The sequence below is a fragment of the Gopherus flavomarginatus genome, chromosome 21 (assembly GCF_025201925.1).
Source record: "Gopherus flavomarginatus isolate rGopFla2 chromosome 21, rGopFla2.mat.asm, whole genome shotgun sequence".
Taxonomy (NCBI): Eukaryota; Metazoa; Chordata; order Testudines; family Testudinidae; genus Gopherus; species Gopherus flavomarginatus.
In genome coordinates, this window is record NC_066637.1 from 6,084,699 (window position 1) to 6,104,574 (window position 19,876).

Sequence of the window (19,876 nt, forward strand, 5' to 3'; positions counted from 1 at the left end):
CACTAGCTATATTTATTATAAAGATGCTTTTTCAGAAAAATAAGCCCAATACACCCTGGGTGAAAGATGAGTCAATGTTCAGTTTAGTAATTAATAGCTCTGAATATCAGCTCTTTAAATTAGTAAGGCTTCAAATTATACAGACATTTCCATTAAATTAATTTTAACCCAAATTTTTTCAAGACTATTCTATTTACTAGTTACAAACTTATTCACATTTGCAAACTCAATTATATACATCACAAGACACCATAAAAGAATACCAGCTTATTACATTCATATGGCCTTGACATTTTTTTCCGAAGCATAGTTCTAGAGTTCACGAGGACTATTAGTACAAGTGAGAGAATCACAAAAAAGATAACTGGAAACAGCTTTGCAAGAAAAATACAAATCAATACAGTAAAAGACAAAGTAGGTTTGGCCCATTTTAAATGGCAGGTCTTTTCTAACCATGAATAAAAGTAATTCAAACATTTTCCCACTGGCCATGGTTCAGTTAAAAGAATTATGAAAGGCCCAATCCTACAAAATTAACTACTGGGAGTAGTCCAATTTACATCAGTGAGACTAACTCCCAATTGCGAGCACCCTGCCCAACGAGGTTTGAAGGACTGGGTCCAAATGCTACAGTGATGCATGTTACAGCTGTTGGGGGATGGGGATTCATGTAGAAAGTTCTAACTTGGTGGAAAGTGGAAAATATTTTACCAAACCTCCAACATTTTCTATTCCAGAAGTTCTCAAACTTATGGTCCAGGAGCTCCATTCAGGTGGTCCGCGGATAGTCCCCTATCAGGTGCATGCCTGGGCGGCCGCACAGAAAAGAATGAAGGGCCTCCCACCTAATTAGTGGAGTCGCACAGGCACGGCTCTACTAATTAGGTGCCTGGACCCTGGAGAAAAAGCACATGTAAGATGAGGTGGTGGCCTTTGGGGGAATAAGGGGTAGGTGGGAGGGGGCAGTGGGGTGAGAAGAGGAGGTGGTGGGAATCTGGGATATGCAGGGCTGTAGCAGCCAGAGAAAGAGGTGACTTTCCCCAACTCCAGGGCTGCGGCTGCCAGAGAGAGATGTCCCTCCTTCCCAGCCTCAGCTCTGTGGCTGCTGTGGTGGGGGAGAGAGGGAGAGGCCCCCCCCTCCTTCCCAGCCTCAGCTCGGGGTTTGCGGCAGTGGTGGGAGAGAGAGGGCACATCCATCACATTAGAAAGGTAAGACTACTGATGATAAAATACAAGTTGTGTGCTTTTATTTGTAGAACAAAAAATGTAATTATTATTAAGGTTTTTTTTTATGGCGCTTTTATCCAAAGTGCTTTACAATAGTTAGCTAACAGTACAAACATTTGGAAAGATCATTAAGTCGTCCACCGAGACCCTCAGCAATTTTCAAGTGGTCCATGAAAAAAAAAGTTTGAGAACCACTGTTCTATTCAGATATACTGCTGTGGTGCCTCATGGGAATTGTAGCTCCAGTCCCTTAAGACCCCATTCTACTCTATGGGCAGGGCTCCCTAGACAGACTACTTCCCATGTTGCATCATGGTCTTCCCTTTTGCTGAGTCGCCATGATGCATGAGTCTGACTGGAGTCCATTATGGAGATGTAGTTCAGCTGAGAATACCCAACCCAGAGAGAAGAATGGCAGAGATGGACACTAAACGTCAACCACAAGGAGGCAACACTTTAAATCAAATTTTTTCAGATAATACATTTTCTGGTTTTGCGCAGTTGTATTTTTGACAAATTTTCTGTGGAATGTGGATACTTCTCTCAAAAACAAAATTAAAGCGCACTGCTTTTTTTTTCCTCCCCACCAGTGGGACCCCCCCCCATGTGTCCCGATATTTTCTCCCTCTCATCTGGTCACCCAAGACTCATTACAGCATCTGCTATTCAATCTTTCCTGACGGCCAGGAGAGACATGGACTCCCAATTTTTGTGCAGATTATAAACTACAGATTTGACGTGTTGGTTGCATGTTTTTAGAGCTCTTCTACTTAATGACAAATTACAAGCTAACATTTTACCTCCATAATGTATGTTTGCACAGGAGGTCCCTGGCATCCACATGATGCTCCACTGGTCTACCAACCAGGACTTTGCTTGTGTAGACTTAACTGAAGAACTGGAGTCTAAACGTGCATTCAAAATCATTACCTGGCCAATTGTGGAAAAGGGCAGGAAAGCTATTGAGATATGGTAAGGCAACACATACACAAGTACATGAGAACTCTACTTCTGGGAGCTGGTCCCCCAGTGCACTCTCCAACATCTTTTTTTTCAGTAAAGTTTGTAATAGTTTAGTCAGCATCTCTATTTTCAGCATGTTGCTTAGAAGCTGCTTTCCATAGTGTTTTGCATGCCAAGGTTTTTAAATAAAGGTTTTCCTATTTAACATGTCTGAATTAAAATCCTGCCCTTTTCTTGGAAGCACAGAAGAAAACAGGGTGGATAAAGCAAGGGTTCTGACACTCAGACACCATGATGAGGAGATAAGAATATTTACAAAAATATCATTAAAAAAAAAAATCAGTCGATACATACACCTCTACTGCGATATAACGCAAATCAATATAACATGAATTCGGACATAACGCAGTAAATCGGTGCTCTGGGGGAGCGGGGCGGCGCACTCTGGTGGATCAAAGCAAGTTCAATATAATGCGGTTTCACCTATAAAGTGGTAAGATTTTTTGGCTCCCGAGGACAGCATTATATCGAGGTAGAGGTGTACCATGGTAACACCCATCACCTTAAACCAGATCAGCCCCACTGTGCTAGGCTCTGTAAAGATATACAGGAAGACACAGGGTGAGATTCTCTCAGCCCTACACACTGGGTTAAGGGGTTGGGAAGACAAAGCCCTGGATCTGGCCTAGGGAGAATCTCTATGGTATGCCCACTCCTTCAATACTGTGTGCAGGTCTGGGTCGCCCCATCTCAAAAGAGACATATTAGAATTGGAAAAGGTACAGAAAGGGGAGACAAATGATCAGGGGTATGGAACAGCTTTCATATGAGGAGTCAATTAAAAAAATGGGACTGTTCAGCTTAGAAAAGAGATGGCTGAAGGGGGATATCAGAGGTCTGTAAAATCAAAAATGGTGTGGCCATTTCTGTACCTCTTCACATAACACACGAATCAGGGGTCACCCAATGAAATTAAATCAGCAGCATGTTTAAAACAAACATAAGGAAGTACTTCTTCACACAACACAGTCAACCTGTGGAATTCATTGCCAAGGGATTTTGGCCAAAAGTATAACTGGGTTCAAAAATAATCAGATAAGCTCATTGAGGTTAGGTCCATCAATGGCTATTAGCCAAGATAGTCATGGATGCAAATGCATGCTCTGACTGCCAGAAGCTGGGACTGGACAACAGGAGATGGTTCACTTGATAACTACCCTGTTATATTCATTCCCTCTGAAGTATCCGGCACCAACCTATGTCAGAAGATAGGATACTGGCTATATGGACCATTGGTCTGACCCAGTATAGCCATTCTTATGTTCTTAACTGAGTAATACAACTGCTCTCTGTTTTCTAAGAACCCCCTTGCAAATTTCAGTATTGGGGATATACTAGTGGCAGGGCTGGGACTGGAAGGGTGTCAGTTTCGAAGGAGTCTAGCTGCAGTTTCTGGGCAGCACTGCTGCTCATTGGCAGCAGAAGAAAAGTTGCCTAAGTTACCTCAGGGATTGCTCCAGCCCTGGAGGAGCCCAGAATTGAGAAGGGGCAAAGGTGGTTAGAACCACCTTTGCCCCCGGGGTTAAAGTTCTGTGAGATGTCTCAGAGGACCCAGAGTTCTTGCCCTGAAGAGCTTACAATCTTAATATTGCTGATGTTCAGAACTTCTATGTAAGCCATTTACCATTTCACAAAATAGATCCCTTCTGGGTCTCAGGAGTCCAGTTTCACTGGGGAAATTAGGTTTACTATAATTATTATAAATGTAATAAAACTAACAATTGCCTAAAAGAAATTCTTTGCCAGTTCTAATAGTGATGTTTCTTTTAATGTAAAATCAAGTCTTTGTGAGTGGACAAGAAAGCCTAGCTGCAAAACATTTTGAGGAACAGGATCTCCTTTATTCAAAATGCCAGAGAAGCCACTTGAGGATAATAATTTACAAAAAGATTTCAGAAATTATTCAACAATACATTTTTCCTGCTGCCTATGAGCCTAACAAGGCATGTAGTTCACAAATGCTTAAATTATTTCTGAATGAGTGTTTGTTAAATGTATTCTGACTAAATGAATTCTTCTTGCCTTCTCTGAATAGTAGAGGTATATTTTTGATACATAGGGGATACACACTACTTAGATATCCCCTAAGATATGCTCCTGGTAAAGAGCTCAGAGATATAACTGTTTATGGCTGGATTATGAAAGGGTCTGGATAACTTTATGACTATAATGTTTTAGGTACAAGTGTGAAGATCAACACATCAAATGTCATGCTTTGGGGCATAAAGCTGATCACCACAGAGGTCTGGAAGGAATTCCTTAATCCCTATGAGCAACACTGCATAGCATTTGGAACCATTTTTACTTCCCCCTTAAGCTTCTGATAGTGGCTTTGCCAGAAACAGACTATCAGGTATGATCATTGTTCTGTGCTGTTATTGCCTATGTTGGATACATTCTTTGGAGTAGCCTGGCTGGCCACTGGAGGTCACCATTTCTCTAGAGAAATATCAGATAGACAATCAGTACTCAAAACTCTCTTTGGAAGAGACCTGATGACACTACCTGGAAAACTCTGGAAAAAAATCACACCAGTTTGTTCTCATGAAAAATATCCACAGAGAAGATAAATGATATTAATTAAATGACAGACTGGCAGAATTGTTTCTAAACTTGCATTTTTATACTGATGACATTTCACTTGATATAAACCCGTAAGTTATATAGATGTCCATGCTTCAGGTGATTAGCCAACAAGCAGATGCCTGTGTTTAGGAAGACACTAGCAGGCTCTCTCATATAGTCCATTTCACACTAATCTAAACTGGGCACTATTGAATACAGGGTACTAGATTAGATGGACCACTGGTCTGATGCAGCACAACAATTCCTGTGTTTCTAAAAGGGGCTTGAGACCCTGGCACACGGAAAAATCCAGCAACCTCTATTAACTTGCAAGCAGTTCAGTTCAGTTCTAGAAGAGCTGCAGTTCTCTGCAGAGTATATATGTTGGTTGTTGCCTATCCCCTCTTCTTTTACGGCGCAACTGTCCTGCATGTTTGTTTGCCTGTTCTTCATGAGTGGCTCGTTTCTCCAGTGTTAGCTGGATTATCATGTGATAGCCTGTAGTATACGAATGGGTTGGTTCTCAGATCTGGAGAGGCAGGTACACATAGGCCTACTTCTAACTCTGACCTCTACACTGTCATGATCACTATCCCTGACCCTATCACACACACAATTACTGCTCAAAAGAAAAAACACACCAGATACAGTGATCAATCTGGCTTGGCCCCTTTTATGTGTTTGGCACGCATTTCATTATTCAATATCCTTAGGAAAACAATCTAATCTATGATGGATACAACTAGTTTTTAGCATGCAAAGAGAGAAGGTAGAGAGTTTGCAGGATAAACTTCAGAAAAAGGCTAAATTATTTCCTTGTAATTGGTTTTGGAAGGTTATACTTTGGATTGGCAGAATCTGACTTATTTTTTCTAATTGATGATTTTTATCAGTTTTTAACTATTTGTATTTTTACAGCTGTGGTGAGTAGGGTTGAGATTAGGGCAATGCAGAGAGCAGGATGCAGCCCAGGGGCCCAATGGACCATGGTGCTAGGGAGGCTGTGGTTGTCATAGCCCTGCAGAACAGAGACTCCTCAGCCAGGACTGAAAGGAGGTCGACGTGCCCCTGGGGACAGGGGAGACCACCTTGCTGCTGAACAGTTCCTGCCTCAGGACAAGCTCTCACATTCCTGGCCCATCAGTAGCGTGATTGGGTCTGTGACATTAGAGGTGCACAGCCATAGGGCCAGTGACACCTGATCCCTGAAGGCACAAGGTGCAGGGAAGGCTGGAGTACAGGTGGGGCACAGCAGAAACCCCAGGGGAGGGCTGTGGGGGAAGCCACCCTGCTGCTGAAGGGCCCCTGCTCGGGAACAGAGCTATTCAGCAGCAGGGACCACTCCCTCCTCACAGTCCTGGCCAAGGGCCTCCGCTTTGCAGAGCCAGGACTAGTCTTCCCAGCACCTTGTGCCTGCAGGACTTGGGCGTCACCAGCCCCAGCCAGTAATGCGGGAGCCATCCTGGGCAGGAACTCCCATGACAACAGATTTGCAGGGTGTTCCCTGCATGGCTGTAGGGCCAGTGACATCCAACCCCTGCCTGCACAAGTGGTGGGAAAGGCTGTGGTTTTCGCGAGGCAGAGCACAGACCCCTGGTGCTCCCAGCTGGGTAAAGAGAGACAATGGGTCCATGACAGTGGGACTGCAGACTGCTCTCTGCACTGCTGCAGGACTATTCAGTAGTAGCATGGCCCCACCCCCACAGCTTGTCCTCTTCCTCCCTGCAGTCCTGGCCAAGGGTCTCTGCTCTGCTCCACTAGGACCTGCAGGGATCAGGTGTCACCACTGTCATGGGCCTTCTCCCTCACTCATGTGACAGCAGGGCTGCTGAGGGCTCCCTACATAGGCACAGGGCTAGTGACACGCAATCCCTGCAAGCATGCCCACTGTTAGTGATGGGGAAAACACACCTATTTCAGCTAATTGATAGTTATCGATTGAAACTGAATCCTGCCAAGCATAGTTACACTTGCTACAGCTCCAAGCCCACAAAAGCCTGCCTGCCTCCTCTCAGTGGTGTCAGTCTTCATTGTGGCTAAAGGCAATTTGCACCTTGGGTTAACAAGTAGTTTAAGACAGATGAGAACCATGGAACGAGTTGGGGCAGATATAAGGGAGTGGGAACGAAAATGATGGTGTGTGTCCATACACCTCGAGGAATCATGTTTTCCAAATACTTTGGGGATCTATGTAAGAGTCTATTAACGAAAAATATTACTGTAGGTATCTAGTATCAGAGGGGTAGCCGTGTTAGTCTGGATCTGTAAAAGCAGCAAAGAATCCTGTGGCACCTTATAGACTAACAGACGTCTGTTAGTCTATAAGGTGCCACGATTCTTTGCTGCTTCTGTAGGTATATAGTTTACTTGACTCCCATGTTTTACAAGTCACCAAAAAATAAAATTCCGTAAAAATGGATAGCACAAATAAAGACATGAATTGCATACTCTTTAACAATTAAATGAAAAATAACTCCAGTACTTTTTGACAAACCACCTCAATTAGGGACCCACCTTTCTGTTATACTTCACACCTAGTGTAAAATTCCTTCTTTAGGGTGTTCACATCTGGATCCAATTAATCATCCACTACTTGCAATTACAAAATTTTTATAAAATACATTTTTACAAGGATTGATGTTAGTTAAAATTTAGCCATCTGTTTAGCTGCAATTTAACATTTTATTGTCTATTAAAACCAAGACATATGAGGATTAAAATGATGGATGTTACTTAACATCAGTAAGATGATGAGCTGGTGTGATGACTCAATTCGCTAACACAATATTATATGGCAACAATTCCAGTGTCTGAAGCCCTCAAAAGTGACACCTAAACAAGATTCAGAATCTTTAGATTTAATGTTATGACACAAGGTTACATATGTTGTTAGGCTTCTTTCAGACAGTGAGGAAGAAAGATTTTCCTTCCTGGTGCAGTGAGAGAGTCCATCACTCATGGCAGCTTTATGACAGTAAATAGCCAACTTGAGAAGTTCTGTGTTTTCCTGATGATGGTTCTCCAGCAGGGCTGAGTATTGTTTGCTGCATTTCCCCAACTTAACAGGGATAGAGGCAGAAAGTAAATCCAAGGAAAAACGGAAACAAATAATTTGCTCAACAATGGGATGTAGGATTTTAGGACGAGAAATCTGGCTCGGACATGCTAAGGATCCCCTGAACTTTTACCCAGTTTTAGAAGCTGATCTGAATCTACATCTTTTGTGGTTATGAAATGCTCATGAGAGGGTTTTCCCTCACTTCAGGTTTCTGACACTAGACATAGAAGTCTTAAGCTAAAAGACCCTAGTCAAACCATTCCCCACCAATCCTCCACCCCCAAGACACCTGTTATATATGCACAACATATAAAATGTTGGTTTAACTACTTAAAACAGAAGTTTATTCAAACTGAAAGGTTCAAGACTTCATTTTAAGATTCTTTTAAAATCAGTTTTAGGACAACAATTGTGGGGATTTGTGTGTTTTTATTGTATGATGAAAAGTAGAGCAACTCAAATTTCTAACCTTTCAAAGTTAAATTTATTTCTGCTGTAAAACAAAAGTCAGCTAGTGACTTGTAATGGACAGTGTAAAATAACTCTATAAATTCAAGTTGAAAACATTCTTTGGAGATGAATGTCAAAATACCCAAATAAAACATTTTGTTTAGTCAAGCAATGGAAACCATTACAATGAATATGCAGCATTTAGCTATAGAGATCAACAAGGAATATACACATTTTATGTTGTATTTGTCCTAATTTAGTTTAGGGTTCTTTCAAGGCTGAAAGGTTCTCTCATAGCACTTGAATCCCCTCCACCCCCCCAAAAGTTAATGGGGTATCCTTTCTTCTCTTACTGATTTTAATAGCACTTCACTTCTCTTTGAGAGGAGACTATATCCTAACATATCAATGTACTCTGTTGCAGTAATAATTATGATTTTCATATCCAATTAATTTTTTCAGGGCTTTGCCTATATATTGTAGTGCTTTGAAAGAGCTGCAAAAGTCTTGATGCAGTTATTACAGTAAGGACTGAACCTGCAATAAAAATACCTGATTCTGAAATCAATATACAGACTAAGACTGCTCACACGACAATACTTGGGAATTGTGGGAGGGTATTATTATTTAGCAGTAAGGGATGCGTTATATGAAAGTCTGTAATTATGCCAACTGGAATGCAACAACATTTCTACAGTACTTGAGATTTAGGGTGCACTGGTTTGTAACTTAAAAGAATTGCTGTCACATAGTTTGGGCCCAAATTTGACCTATTAAAATGGTTATAACCCAGTTCCTGACCTTTAGATTCTAAATACCTTTTATTTTCTTTTAAATTTACCAAAGAAGGACCCATACTCTGTGTGTGCATGCACATGTCCATCCGCCCATCACTGGTTTGATAGTAACAGTTGAATATACTGCTAGAGCTAAGCAGATTATCACTGAGCACGATTATTTATTATTTGTATTACCATAATCTAAGAGGCCCAGGCTTGGACCAGGACCCCATTGTCCTAGGTGCTGTACAAACAAGAAGGAAAAGACAGTCCCTAACCCAGAGAACTTACAATTTAAGTATAAAACAAGAGACAATGAATGGCGTGCAAGGAAACAGTGACAATATGAGTCAGTATGATAGCGAGTGGTCTCAGCACACCAGCAGCCTAGCTATTAGACTTTTTGTGGACATCACAGAAAAGGAAAGTTTTAAGGAAGGTTTGGAAGAAAGAAAGTCTGTTAGGTTTGTGGATGTTTACGGGGCTCTCCACCCAAGAGTGAGGGGCAGGCACAGGAGAGAATACAAAGGTACTTGTTTGGAAATTTAACATGTGGATGACAGAGATGGGAATCAACATGCCATGAATGTGAGGGTGGGTAGTTTAGGTTAATACAGTGGAGGGATGCAAAGAGAAGGGAGACATGATCAAAGTGATGGGCTATGAAAATAATTTTTGCAGCAGCATTCTGCATGGATATAAGATGGTGTTGAAAGAGTAAAAATTGAACTCTATCTTTAGGATATTACCTCCACTGGAGTATGAAAGAGTAAAAGTCTACTTTGAAAAGTAGGTGGCAGTGTTGCAGCCTTTAATTTGAGGAACTGAGGAATCCATTGCCACAAAATGCATTTGAATCAGTTTTATCAGCTTCCTTAGGAATCTCAGGGAGGGGTATATCTAATTCGCTGAGCTAACTTGAGGCTGAAATCAGCTTGCTTTCTGAAAGTTACAATCTTTTCTGACATTGTGTCCCCCACGTGTGTCTTTTCTGATCTATCTTTTTATGCCTCTCTATTTGCAGTCACAGAGGCAAAGACATAATTTATTAAAGACAACATTTCAGTAGGTTTGCTGCCCTACAACTCCATGAAATCCGTCTAGGTTATTCCTGACTCTGTCCTTAGCTAGCTTTGTTGCACTACCTGCTTTCACATATGTATTCTCCTGACTGCTGAGGTAATTTTTCTTTTTAGTTTTGTTTCTTCGTAACTTCTGGGAAGTAAGCGCATAACACACAGCAAGAGAAAGCTTTGAAGTACAATCTACCCAGCAATAACTTTCACAGATAGTTATGCTCTGCATTAAGCAGATCACAGCTCTATGCTCCCTCTCCGCTGTCTGAGTTGTTTTTTTTTTTAAAGATACAAACATTCGATATATTGTTGTGTCAACATCTTCTAAAAAGGCTTTCCTTATTCTTTTAAGTCAAAGGTTAGTTACTTCTTAATCCACTCAGCACTCTTCAAACTGCTCTATTTAAAAAATGTTTAACCAGAGCACCTTTGTATGTACATCACACATAAATAAGATGTTCCTTCTCACTGCATATCAGTGTCATTTGCACCTTGCAACCAAAGATCTTGCTGTAATTTTTCTCCTCCTTATCCAATTGCATTGTTTACTTTGGGCCAGATTTCAAAGGTATTTGGTTTCAGACAGGTGCATAGCACGATGCTAAAATGCACCTAAGCAGGTTAAGCGCCTAACTCCTATTGAAACCAAGTGCTTTTTTTCTTTGAAGTGGACATTCTTAAGAATTCTTATCTTAACTTGTCTGGAAGCAAACTTTCCATGTTACCTGAAACTGCTCTTGATGTACTCTATTTCCCAAGGCTATATTTTTCACTTCCTTCGAGTTTCATTCCCACAATAACTTTGCTTCTCATTGAATCACTGATCATTGCTTAGGCTGAACTCATTGACCGCCTCTATAGCTTTGATTATGTAGGGTTAGTAGGTTTACTTCTCAAACCACACATCAAACTATCAGCCAACTTGGTCTGATCATCTGCAAGTCAGCACAACCATAAATAGGCCAAGTTTAGACCTAGCTGTGAATCGATAAAACTCTGAGTGTATTAATAAAATATTCTTATACTGGTCTCCATTATAACCCCCCCCCAAAATGCATTTTGTATGCAATTAATTTTGTCAGATATATTGCTCTTTATCTGAATCTTCATTCTAGGTCCACCTCCACTGTATCTCTGCACAGCAAAGCAGTGACATCAACCACAATTTTGCAGTATTGCTTTTATCATGTAAGGCATAATGCAAGAAGCACGGAGATTTGGAATATAAACAGATTTTCTCTTACATAGCGGAAAACATGTGGTAAGTGTTCTAAAAGAATTAGGAAAACTGTCTTATTAGATTACAGAATGTTACTGCCTCATTTCATCCAGAGCAACATCCCAATACTGAAATTATCCACAGGTTAGACCCCTATTGTATAACATATCCCTCATGCAAAAACCATCAAAATTAAGAGATACTGAGCACTCTTACTTCCAATGAAGTGATTGGGGAGACTCAATACCTTTCAAAATCAGGCCATTAAATTTAAAAGTCACTGAAAAGTGTCTTTACCTTTACTACTTACACCTTAGATTGCTAACACTGAAAAGATATTTAGAATCTGTCTCCTTTCACTATCTATACATTATGTTTATTTTTTGCACTTCACTCAGGCTGGACCCTGGAAATAAATAGTTTGTCGATTTTACCCTCTGGTTTTGTGGTGTAAGACTTTGTGTTTCAGGGTAAATTATACTGAGAAATGTTTAATGTAAATCTCCCCCTTACCACTTTTAATCCAGAAGAAGATTTGCTAAATTAAAAAATAATACAAATATTTGCATTAGGCTTTTATTTATTCACTTTGCAAAACCGAAATATTTTGGCCTACATCGAAATGACTGACACCTAAAACAACTACAAGCAGAAGCACCTTCTAAATACAATCCAGAATACAACAGGGATCCAAAGTAAACATGATTTTCCTGTAATCTTATCAAAACATTAAACTATGCATAATTTACATGTCAATCATAATTTACATGACACTGCTCTGTTGAAAAAGATGCCAGGATTACATAATCACCCTGTTTCTGTTTGGGGTGGTCTTCCCAAGTGATCACCATGAAATATAAAGTAAGTGAAGCAGTAAAAGTCTCTTTTACAAATATAAAATGAATCCAACAAAATCTTCTCTCATAAAGCTACAGTATGTTAAGTTTGATGTTGACATTCTATTAAGAAACATCCTACTAGTTAGCATTATAGTGCCTGAAGATGCATGCTGTAAAATAACATCACCCATCAGATTAAGGGAGCTATTTAAAACAATCTATATCTTCACAAATTATTAATAGCCTAATCAGATCCTCTGTGTTATATGAACATCTAAAAAAAATGGCAGACATCCTCCCTCTGTAGAAATCTTCTTCTATGAAGAACTTCAATAAGGATGGTCTGAACAACAAGCCTCAAAGTAAGAACTGAATCATTCTGTTTTCTCCCTCTCTCTGAAAACTTCTCTCACGATGCTAGAATCATTACTTCCTGTTTCTACAATATTTCTTACGGAGTTCACAGTACTGCCCCCACCCCAAAAAAAGCATACTTGCATCTCCATCATTAAACTAGCTATTAAAAATTTACATAGCTAATTAAAGTAATGTTCCTGACACAGTTGGCACCTTAGCCATAAAGTAGTTAGTGTAGCAGATAATAGTTTTTAATGATGATTTCATGATGATAATGGTGAACATAATCAAGAAGTGACTGGTATTCTTCTAGATAAACTGACAGTTAAACTGATCATAACTTTCAAACATTGCATGCACCTTCTTGCAAATCCCACTGAAATGAAAGTACATCTTATCCCACACTACGGACCAAAAACAACCCTAAGAGCAAGAAGTAACAAAACAAAATGTAAAGCTTCAAAGTAACCAGCAAGCAAGCAAAACACAACCACTCAATCATACTGCATTCAAGCCACATCTCTTCCTCAGGTCATTGTGTCTTTTAAGGGCCTGATTCTACATTGACAGCCCAATTTAAATCAATGGGGCTATTCAGATAAGTAAGGGTCACATATGTAAGGTTTTGTACGACTGGAGCCTTATATTGTAAACTGTAGGGAAACTGCCTTCTTAAATGTCTGTCAGATGCAGGGGCGGCTCTATGTATTTTGCCGCCCCAAGCATGGCAGTCAGGTGGCTTTCGGCAGCATGCCTGTGGGAGGTCCACCGGTCCCGCACCTTTGGCGTACCCCGCCTAATTACCGCCGAAGCTGCGGAACTGGCAGACTTCCCGCAGGCATGCTGCCAAAGGCAGCCTGACTGCTGCCCTCACGGCGACCAGCAGGCTGGCCCCCGTGGCTCGCCGCCCCAGACCCTCTGCTGAATTGCTGCTGAATTACCGCCAAAGAGCCTGGAGCTGGCCCTTGCCTCGGGCGAAAAAATTCTTTGTTACGGCTCTGCCAATACTTCTTGGAGAGAGAGGTCCTTGTAATGCACCAAGTGGACTTTTCAATGATAGGGGCTGCAGCACAAGTTCTGCACCACCTACCAATAGAACTCAAGAAATTAATTGGCCCCCAAGGTTTTATTATGGTTTAAATCATGTGTTTTTGTTATTTTCTACCTAATATCACAATTGTCTTTTTACTAAAAATTTAACCTCACATTTTTGAAGTAAAGACCATGCATGAAACTACACTTAATATTTGGTAACAAGTCATGTTTTTGACCATGAAATAAATCTAGTTTCCAACATTTTTACATTAATGACAAACTTAAACTGATGACACCGAAGATAATTTTACATGAATACTTCTAGAGGTTTGATGTATTCTTTCAGTTATGAGCAACTGTATTTTTGAAGAGAGTATTTATTACCAGAGTGTTTACCATGATAGGTTCATTCACACAGTAATTAAAATATTGAAGGAACATGCTTCTATTTAACATACTTAAGTAGAATAAATTATTTTTACCAGATCCCAGTCTATGCTGCGGAAAAACGTATGAGACTTGATATCAGAAAATCCTGTCTCTGGCTGGCAGCCAAGCCTTTCTTTGGGATCCTGTGGAAGACAAGAGAAAACACAATCGAGACTGTGTTTGTCTTTACACTTCTTTTTTATTGTTCTGTCATGACAAATTCTCCAGTTTTTCACTGACCCATGTAGATTATACGAGGATAGGCAGCAGTATATAAACTATTGGTAAAATACATTAAAGCAAACTAGTTTTCTAAACTTCATGGGTAAGAAAATTCATTTTAGACTTTTTATTTTACAGCATTTCTCGTGATATAAAAATTCTGATTTTACTTAGTAAATGGGCTGTTTTCCCTACTGGCGCAGATAATAGTTCCACTGACTTCACTTTGTCTTCTTGTATTAGTAAGGACTACACATTTAATAATTGTTTGCAAGCACAAACCAATAATTAATTATCTTAGGTTTTGTACTCAGTTTCATTATAAAATACCATTTCACTAAGTAACCAACATGCTAGTAGGTTTTCAAACGAAGTTCCATGCTATGAAATTTTCACACAAAAGATTAGCAATTTAAAAGATTGCATTTGGAACCTATCTTACAGAAAGGAGATAAACATTTTTTTTATATCATGAAGCTCTGAGCTATCGAATTTATATAAACAACATAGTGTTGTAAAACTTACCTTGTTTAAAAATCCTTTTAAGACATGAGAGGCCTTGACAGAGAGAAATCTTGGAATCCGGATTGGCTTTTCAAGGATAACTGTTACAAGTTCAAAAAAAAAAAAAAAAAAAGGCAGCAAACTGTTTTGCGCTCTATTATATTATATTTTAATAAAAACTTTTTTATTCGTATTACTGCCTGGACAATGTGCTAATATGGCAACTATTTCAGTTATTACTGCAAAATTTGCCAGGCTTTACAATTTTTTAAAAAAAGTCACACCATTCTCTCTGGTTAATATCTTTTCTAAAAGTATTATAAAATGGACTTTTAATGACATAACTCAGAAGAGAAAACCAGAGTATTCATTTTTGTTTTCAAAAAGCTGGAGGCAATGTGTCCAGTGGTTAGAGCAGGTGATTAGGAGTCAAGGCTCCCGAGTACTATTCCTGATTTTGTCACTGACACATTAGTGACCACGGGGGCAAGTCACTTCAACATTTAGTTCCTGCTTCCACAACTGTCAAATGAGCACTTACTTTTCTCTAACTTTGCAAGGCTTACCCAGTTAATGTCTGTATCTTGGAATCTTCACGTGAAAAGTGCTATGGTAGCAGTGACATTTAAAGACTTTCTGAAAATTCTTAATCTCATGCATCGTTTCTTTCATCCCATCTGTCATACTGATGAACACATTGTATAAAGGCTTTTCATCTCCTTAAAGTCCTGATCAAGGGGTTATATAAATATGATCTCACATTTTTAAACAATTGAGGAAATACTACACTGGACCAGAGGTTGTGGGGATTCCCCATTGTGTCATTACAAGCCACCCTATTCCTTCATTATACAGTATTCCCCCTTAAGGAGTAGTTTGGAGACTAGTTATTCACTTTAAAGAGTACACAACAGTGTCTGAGACTGCTCACACTGGCACTCAGATTGGTCACTAGGCGTTATTTCAGAATGAGTCAGAGTTTAAGGCCAGAACTGCATATCACAGGCCACAAGCACCAACTAGCATCTGCACACCAAATCCAACACCCAAAGTGTTACAGCCAACAGGAGACTAAACTATTATATGCCTCAGGCACAGAACAGGAGGGATCTTTGTGCACTAATGCCTAAGGTCCCTGCAATGGCAGAAAATTTTATTAAGTGAGATATACCCAGAGAATTCTGGTGAGTGACCCATGCCCCATGTTGCAGAAGACAACAAAAACCTTAAAGGTCACTGCCCGTCTGACCTGGGGGAAAATTCCTTCCAACCCTCTCTTCCTTCTCTCAGACAATTCACATACATCTTTGAAATTCACTCTTTACCAATCAAGCACTTTCAGTATTGCTCCTGTACTTGATATGGTTGTGCGTACTGCTACCTGTGATTAGAATAATGGGCACACTGTTACCCATGCATACCAGTTGCTATTGCAGTAACTTATATGACACTGCTACCATGAAATCACCATAAGGAAACAGAAAAAGTTATCTGGAGCAAAAACTACAGGTAGATATGGTTGGTGCCCAGAAAGTTCCCTCAATGCCTTCATATAATATAGTTTTCAAAAACCATTCCATACTCTGGACACAACCTAGCAGAGATACTGTCTCATGCACTGACTCCCCATCCTTTCATGACCACCTTCTGTCCCTACTGATAACTTAACATCCTTGTGGCAATTACAGCAGTTGGTTTAGTGGAAAAGAAATAGCACTGAAGTCTTGTTAAAAGCCTTTGGTACAATGATTGTTTTGCCCTTTCTGAAGAAAGTCAGTCAGGCTGTCTACTGTGTCTTCATTTCATCTCTCTCTCCCACCTGTTCTGTTTCTCTTGACTGGCACCAAGGTAAGCCAGCTGCACGTGACCAGTCAGCTCTCTAGAGACCACCATCAAGTCTAATACTATTAACAAGGCTTATATTGTATTTATCGGATTAACTGTTTTACATGGGATAAATGTATAGGTCAGTACTCTTGGGGTGTAACACACTGTAGGAAGCAACTAGCAAGTTCTAGAAGCACAGCTGCCATAGTGCGCAATACATTATTGTATAAATTACTTTAAATGTAACAAAATGAAAGACCAACAAAGAATATAAACATATGTACCAAAGAACTAGGGTGCAAGAGAAAAATATCCCAGAGTACAAGAGTAATATGAATGATAATGTCTTCCTTGAATATAATGATGGCTTTATGTTCTTGAACAGCAATTCAAAGAGGGCACGTACACAGATTGAACCCCAAATTTCTAAACCTTATTTTCAGTGGTTACTTCTGAACCGTGGCTCTCATTGAGTAAGTCTACACTATAGCTGGGAGCTAGGGTGACCAGATGTCCCGATTTTATAGGGCAGTCCCGATTTTTGGGTCTTTTTCTTATATAGACTTCTATTACTCCCAACCCCCATCCCAATTTTTCACATTTGCTGTCTGGTCACCCTAGCTGACCAGACAGCAAATGCCTCCCAACCCAGGAAGACCAACACATAGTAAGTAGCTCCTCTTAAATTACCCTGTTAGTAATAGCTGTGTGGATGTTGTGGCAGGGGTGATGGCTCAGGATAGGCACCCGGACCTGGACCCACCTGCCCACCTGGGTCCGAGCTCAGGCGGCTAGTCTGAGTTACCGCCCACACCGCAACATGCACACTGCTATTTTTAGCAGAGCTAGCCTGTGTCTGCCTTCTCAGGCTTGAAGCATGTGGCCAGCTGCAGTCTAGACATACTGTTAGTCTCTTTCAGATTGGACTTTGTCTAACTCTGAGTCCTAGTTTTTTTTCCCAGAAAATTAAGTTCCTTGGATGTTGAATTAGAAATCCCACAGCCCTGTTTATCTACGTTAATATCACTGGCAGTCATGAAACGATGGGAACTACTGAGCTCTCTCTCAAATCTTCGCTCTATAAGAAATTAAAAGGAAGAGAGAAGGCACCCACAGTATGTAAAAAGTGGCGCTAATTTTCATTATTTAGTGTTTTGTTCTTCCTTCAAAGGGATTCAAGAAAAAAAATTGAAACTCAAAAACAACAACAACAAAAACTTAAATATACCTTGGAAGAGGTAATCTTCAGTGTTCATGTCTGGATTGTCAGTTATTATATCAAATGGAGATCTTCCTGCCATCATCTCAAACATCAGGACTCCAAGAGCCCACCAGTCCACACTGAACCCTATAAGCATTTAAAAAGCACATTTTCCTGGGTTCTAGGATAATGTTACAATCACATTTATTGCATCATCGATGGAGATTAAGGACCTGATTCTGCAGAGAGCTGAGAATCCTCAACTCCCACTGAAACCACCAGCGGCAGGGCTCAGTGCCTCACAGGAATAGCCCTTAATAGAGCACTTTGGGAGAAAAATTAGTAAAGGTAATTTGTTCAGGAACTTGTAGCTGGGCCATAATGGTCCATAAGAGAGTGATACTTCAATTAACAGTGCCAAGATAACACATCTTGCCGGTACATAACAGAGTAAAAACATGTAAGCTTAATTAAAAATGTACTCTTATGCCCTGTAAATTGGAACTTTAATTAGTGATTCACTGTAATTAAACGGTTACAAGTTTATGCACCAACTCACCATATTCTTCCCCTCTTAGGATCTCTGGTGCAATGTAATTTGGTGTTCCACAGAAAGTGCTTGTAGTGTCACCAGGGCCCAATCCTTCCTATTGGAATAAACCAATTCATCTTTTGAAAGTTAAATTCTACCTGCAGCAAGTTCCCTTCAACCAAGTTTTGTAAGTATTTCAAACCAGGAGTCTAAGATGCCTCCGTATACCAACGGGATTCCAGGGGTCAAGGTAGTGATAAGACTCCTCCCCAAAACTCCTACCATTCAAGGTAAACTTACACATTTTTTTTTTAGAGCCCTTCATCGTGGTAAGTGTGTGTGACGTTACCAGAGTGGATTTGATTGAAATCACTAGTCAGGAAGACTCAATTTAATCATGGATTTCTACATAAAAGTGCATTCTCGTTGGTTGTTACAACCTTGATACATATTCTTCACAACTCTGATAGATGCAGATTTTGGTTTTATTTTTCGAAGGTACACACTATACATTTTTAAACAGTGATTTATTTTGAAAACTTTTCAGACTAGTTTTACAGCTATATCAGAAAATTAATGATTGGTTATTTCATTTTCCAAAGGTATTTGAAACAGATATCTATGAAGTCATTGAGAGGTGAACTACCTCCAATTCAACAGGTTAATCATTAATATTTGGAGGATTTTCTTGCCAGGCTGTTTTAGGAGGAGACCCCCACCAGACAGACATTTCAATTGTTTCATTTAACTAAAACAACAATATTATGTATTCTGGATATTTTTTCAACAGCAAACATATAATATTTTAACAAAACAAGCATATGAATGTTTGAATTTAGTTAAAGATTCAAGTTTTTTAAAATTAGGTTTGTTTTTGTTAAAACTGTTTTTAACTAAAATAGTTAAATGAAATATTTAAGAAAAAAAATTAAATCGACTATGTCAGCCATGTCAACATGAGAAACTTAAAATATTGGCTTCTGCAGCTAACTCAGCCGTCTTCACCTTCATTTTCCTGTTTGTTCATAATCTGGAAAAGAAAAATAAGCTTTCCTGCTTTTTCAGGTCCCAAACAATTTCTCAATTTGGAATGAATTAGTCCAAACGAAAAAAATATTCTTTCTACACCAGCAGAAGCAGCTACTGCTGTTAAAAGTGAGATTATCACTTCAACAGTTTCTGAATCCAAGTTCTTAAGTGACTTCTACCAATTCATTGGTTGACTTTCTTTAAAATATCATCAGCATACATATTTCTTGAATGGTTCTTACTCCCAAACTGAGTCTCTTTTATGGCCTGGTGCCACTATAGATTTTCCCTTCTAGTGAGAGAATAGTATGGTAGATCTCAAATCAATGAAGGCTACACTCAAAGACCTCAGGACTTCTGGAATATGTTGTTCAAACAGTTTCACTTTTGTTTCTACTGCCTGTCCATCCCTCTCACATTTATCTCCAGACTTCTCCTTGTCCAGATCTATTCCGCCTCCAACAATCTTCTAGTCACTGAACATTTTGAAACTTTGCACTTTTA

General features: G+C 39.7%; 1 protein-coding gene across 10 annotated transcripts in view; it reads right to left on the reverse strand.

The window, feature by feature from the left end:
• The window catches only part of PRKCZ (protein kinase C zeta), a 143,792-nt gene that overhangs the window by 11,832 nt on the left and 112,084 nt on the right, over positions 1-19,876 (reverse strand). For 9 of the 10 annotated variants that reach the window (XM_050931633.1, XM_050931632.1, XM_050931636.1 and 6 more), the window contains 4 exons: positions 18,371-18,458; positions 17,839-17,958; positions 14,805-14,884; positions 14,111-14,200 (listed from right to left, as the gene is read on the reverse strand). In XM_050931633.1, the coding sequence (XP_050787590.1) occupies positions 14,111-14,200; positions 14,805-14,884; positions 17,839-17,958; positions 18,371-18,458 (378 nt within the window). The remainder of the gene's footprint in view (positions 1-14,110; positions 14,201-14,804; positions 14,885-17,838; positions 17,959-18,370; positions 18,459-19,876) is intronic. The other variant, XM_050931639.1, reaches the window with a different exon arrangement.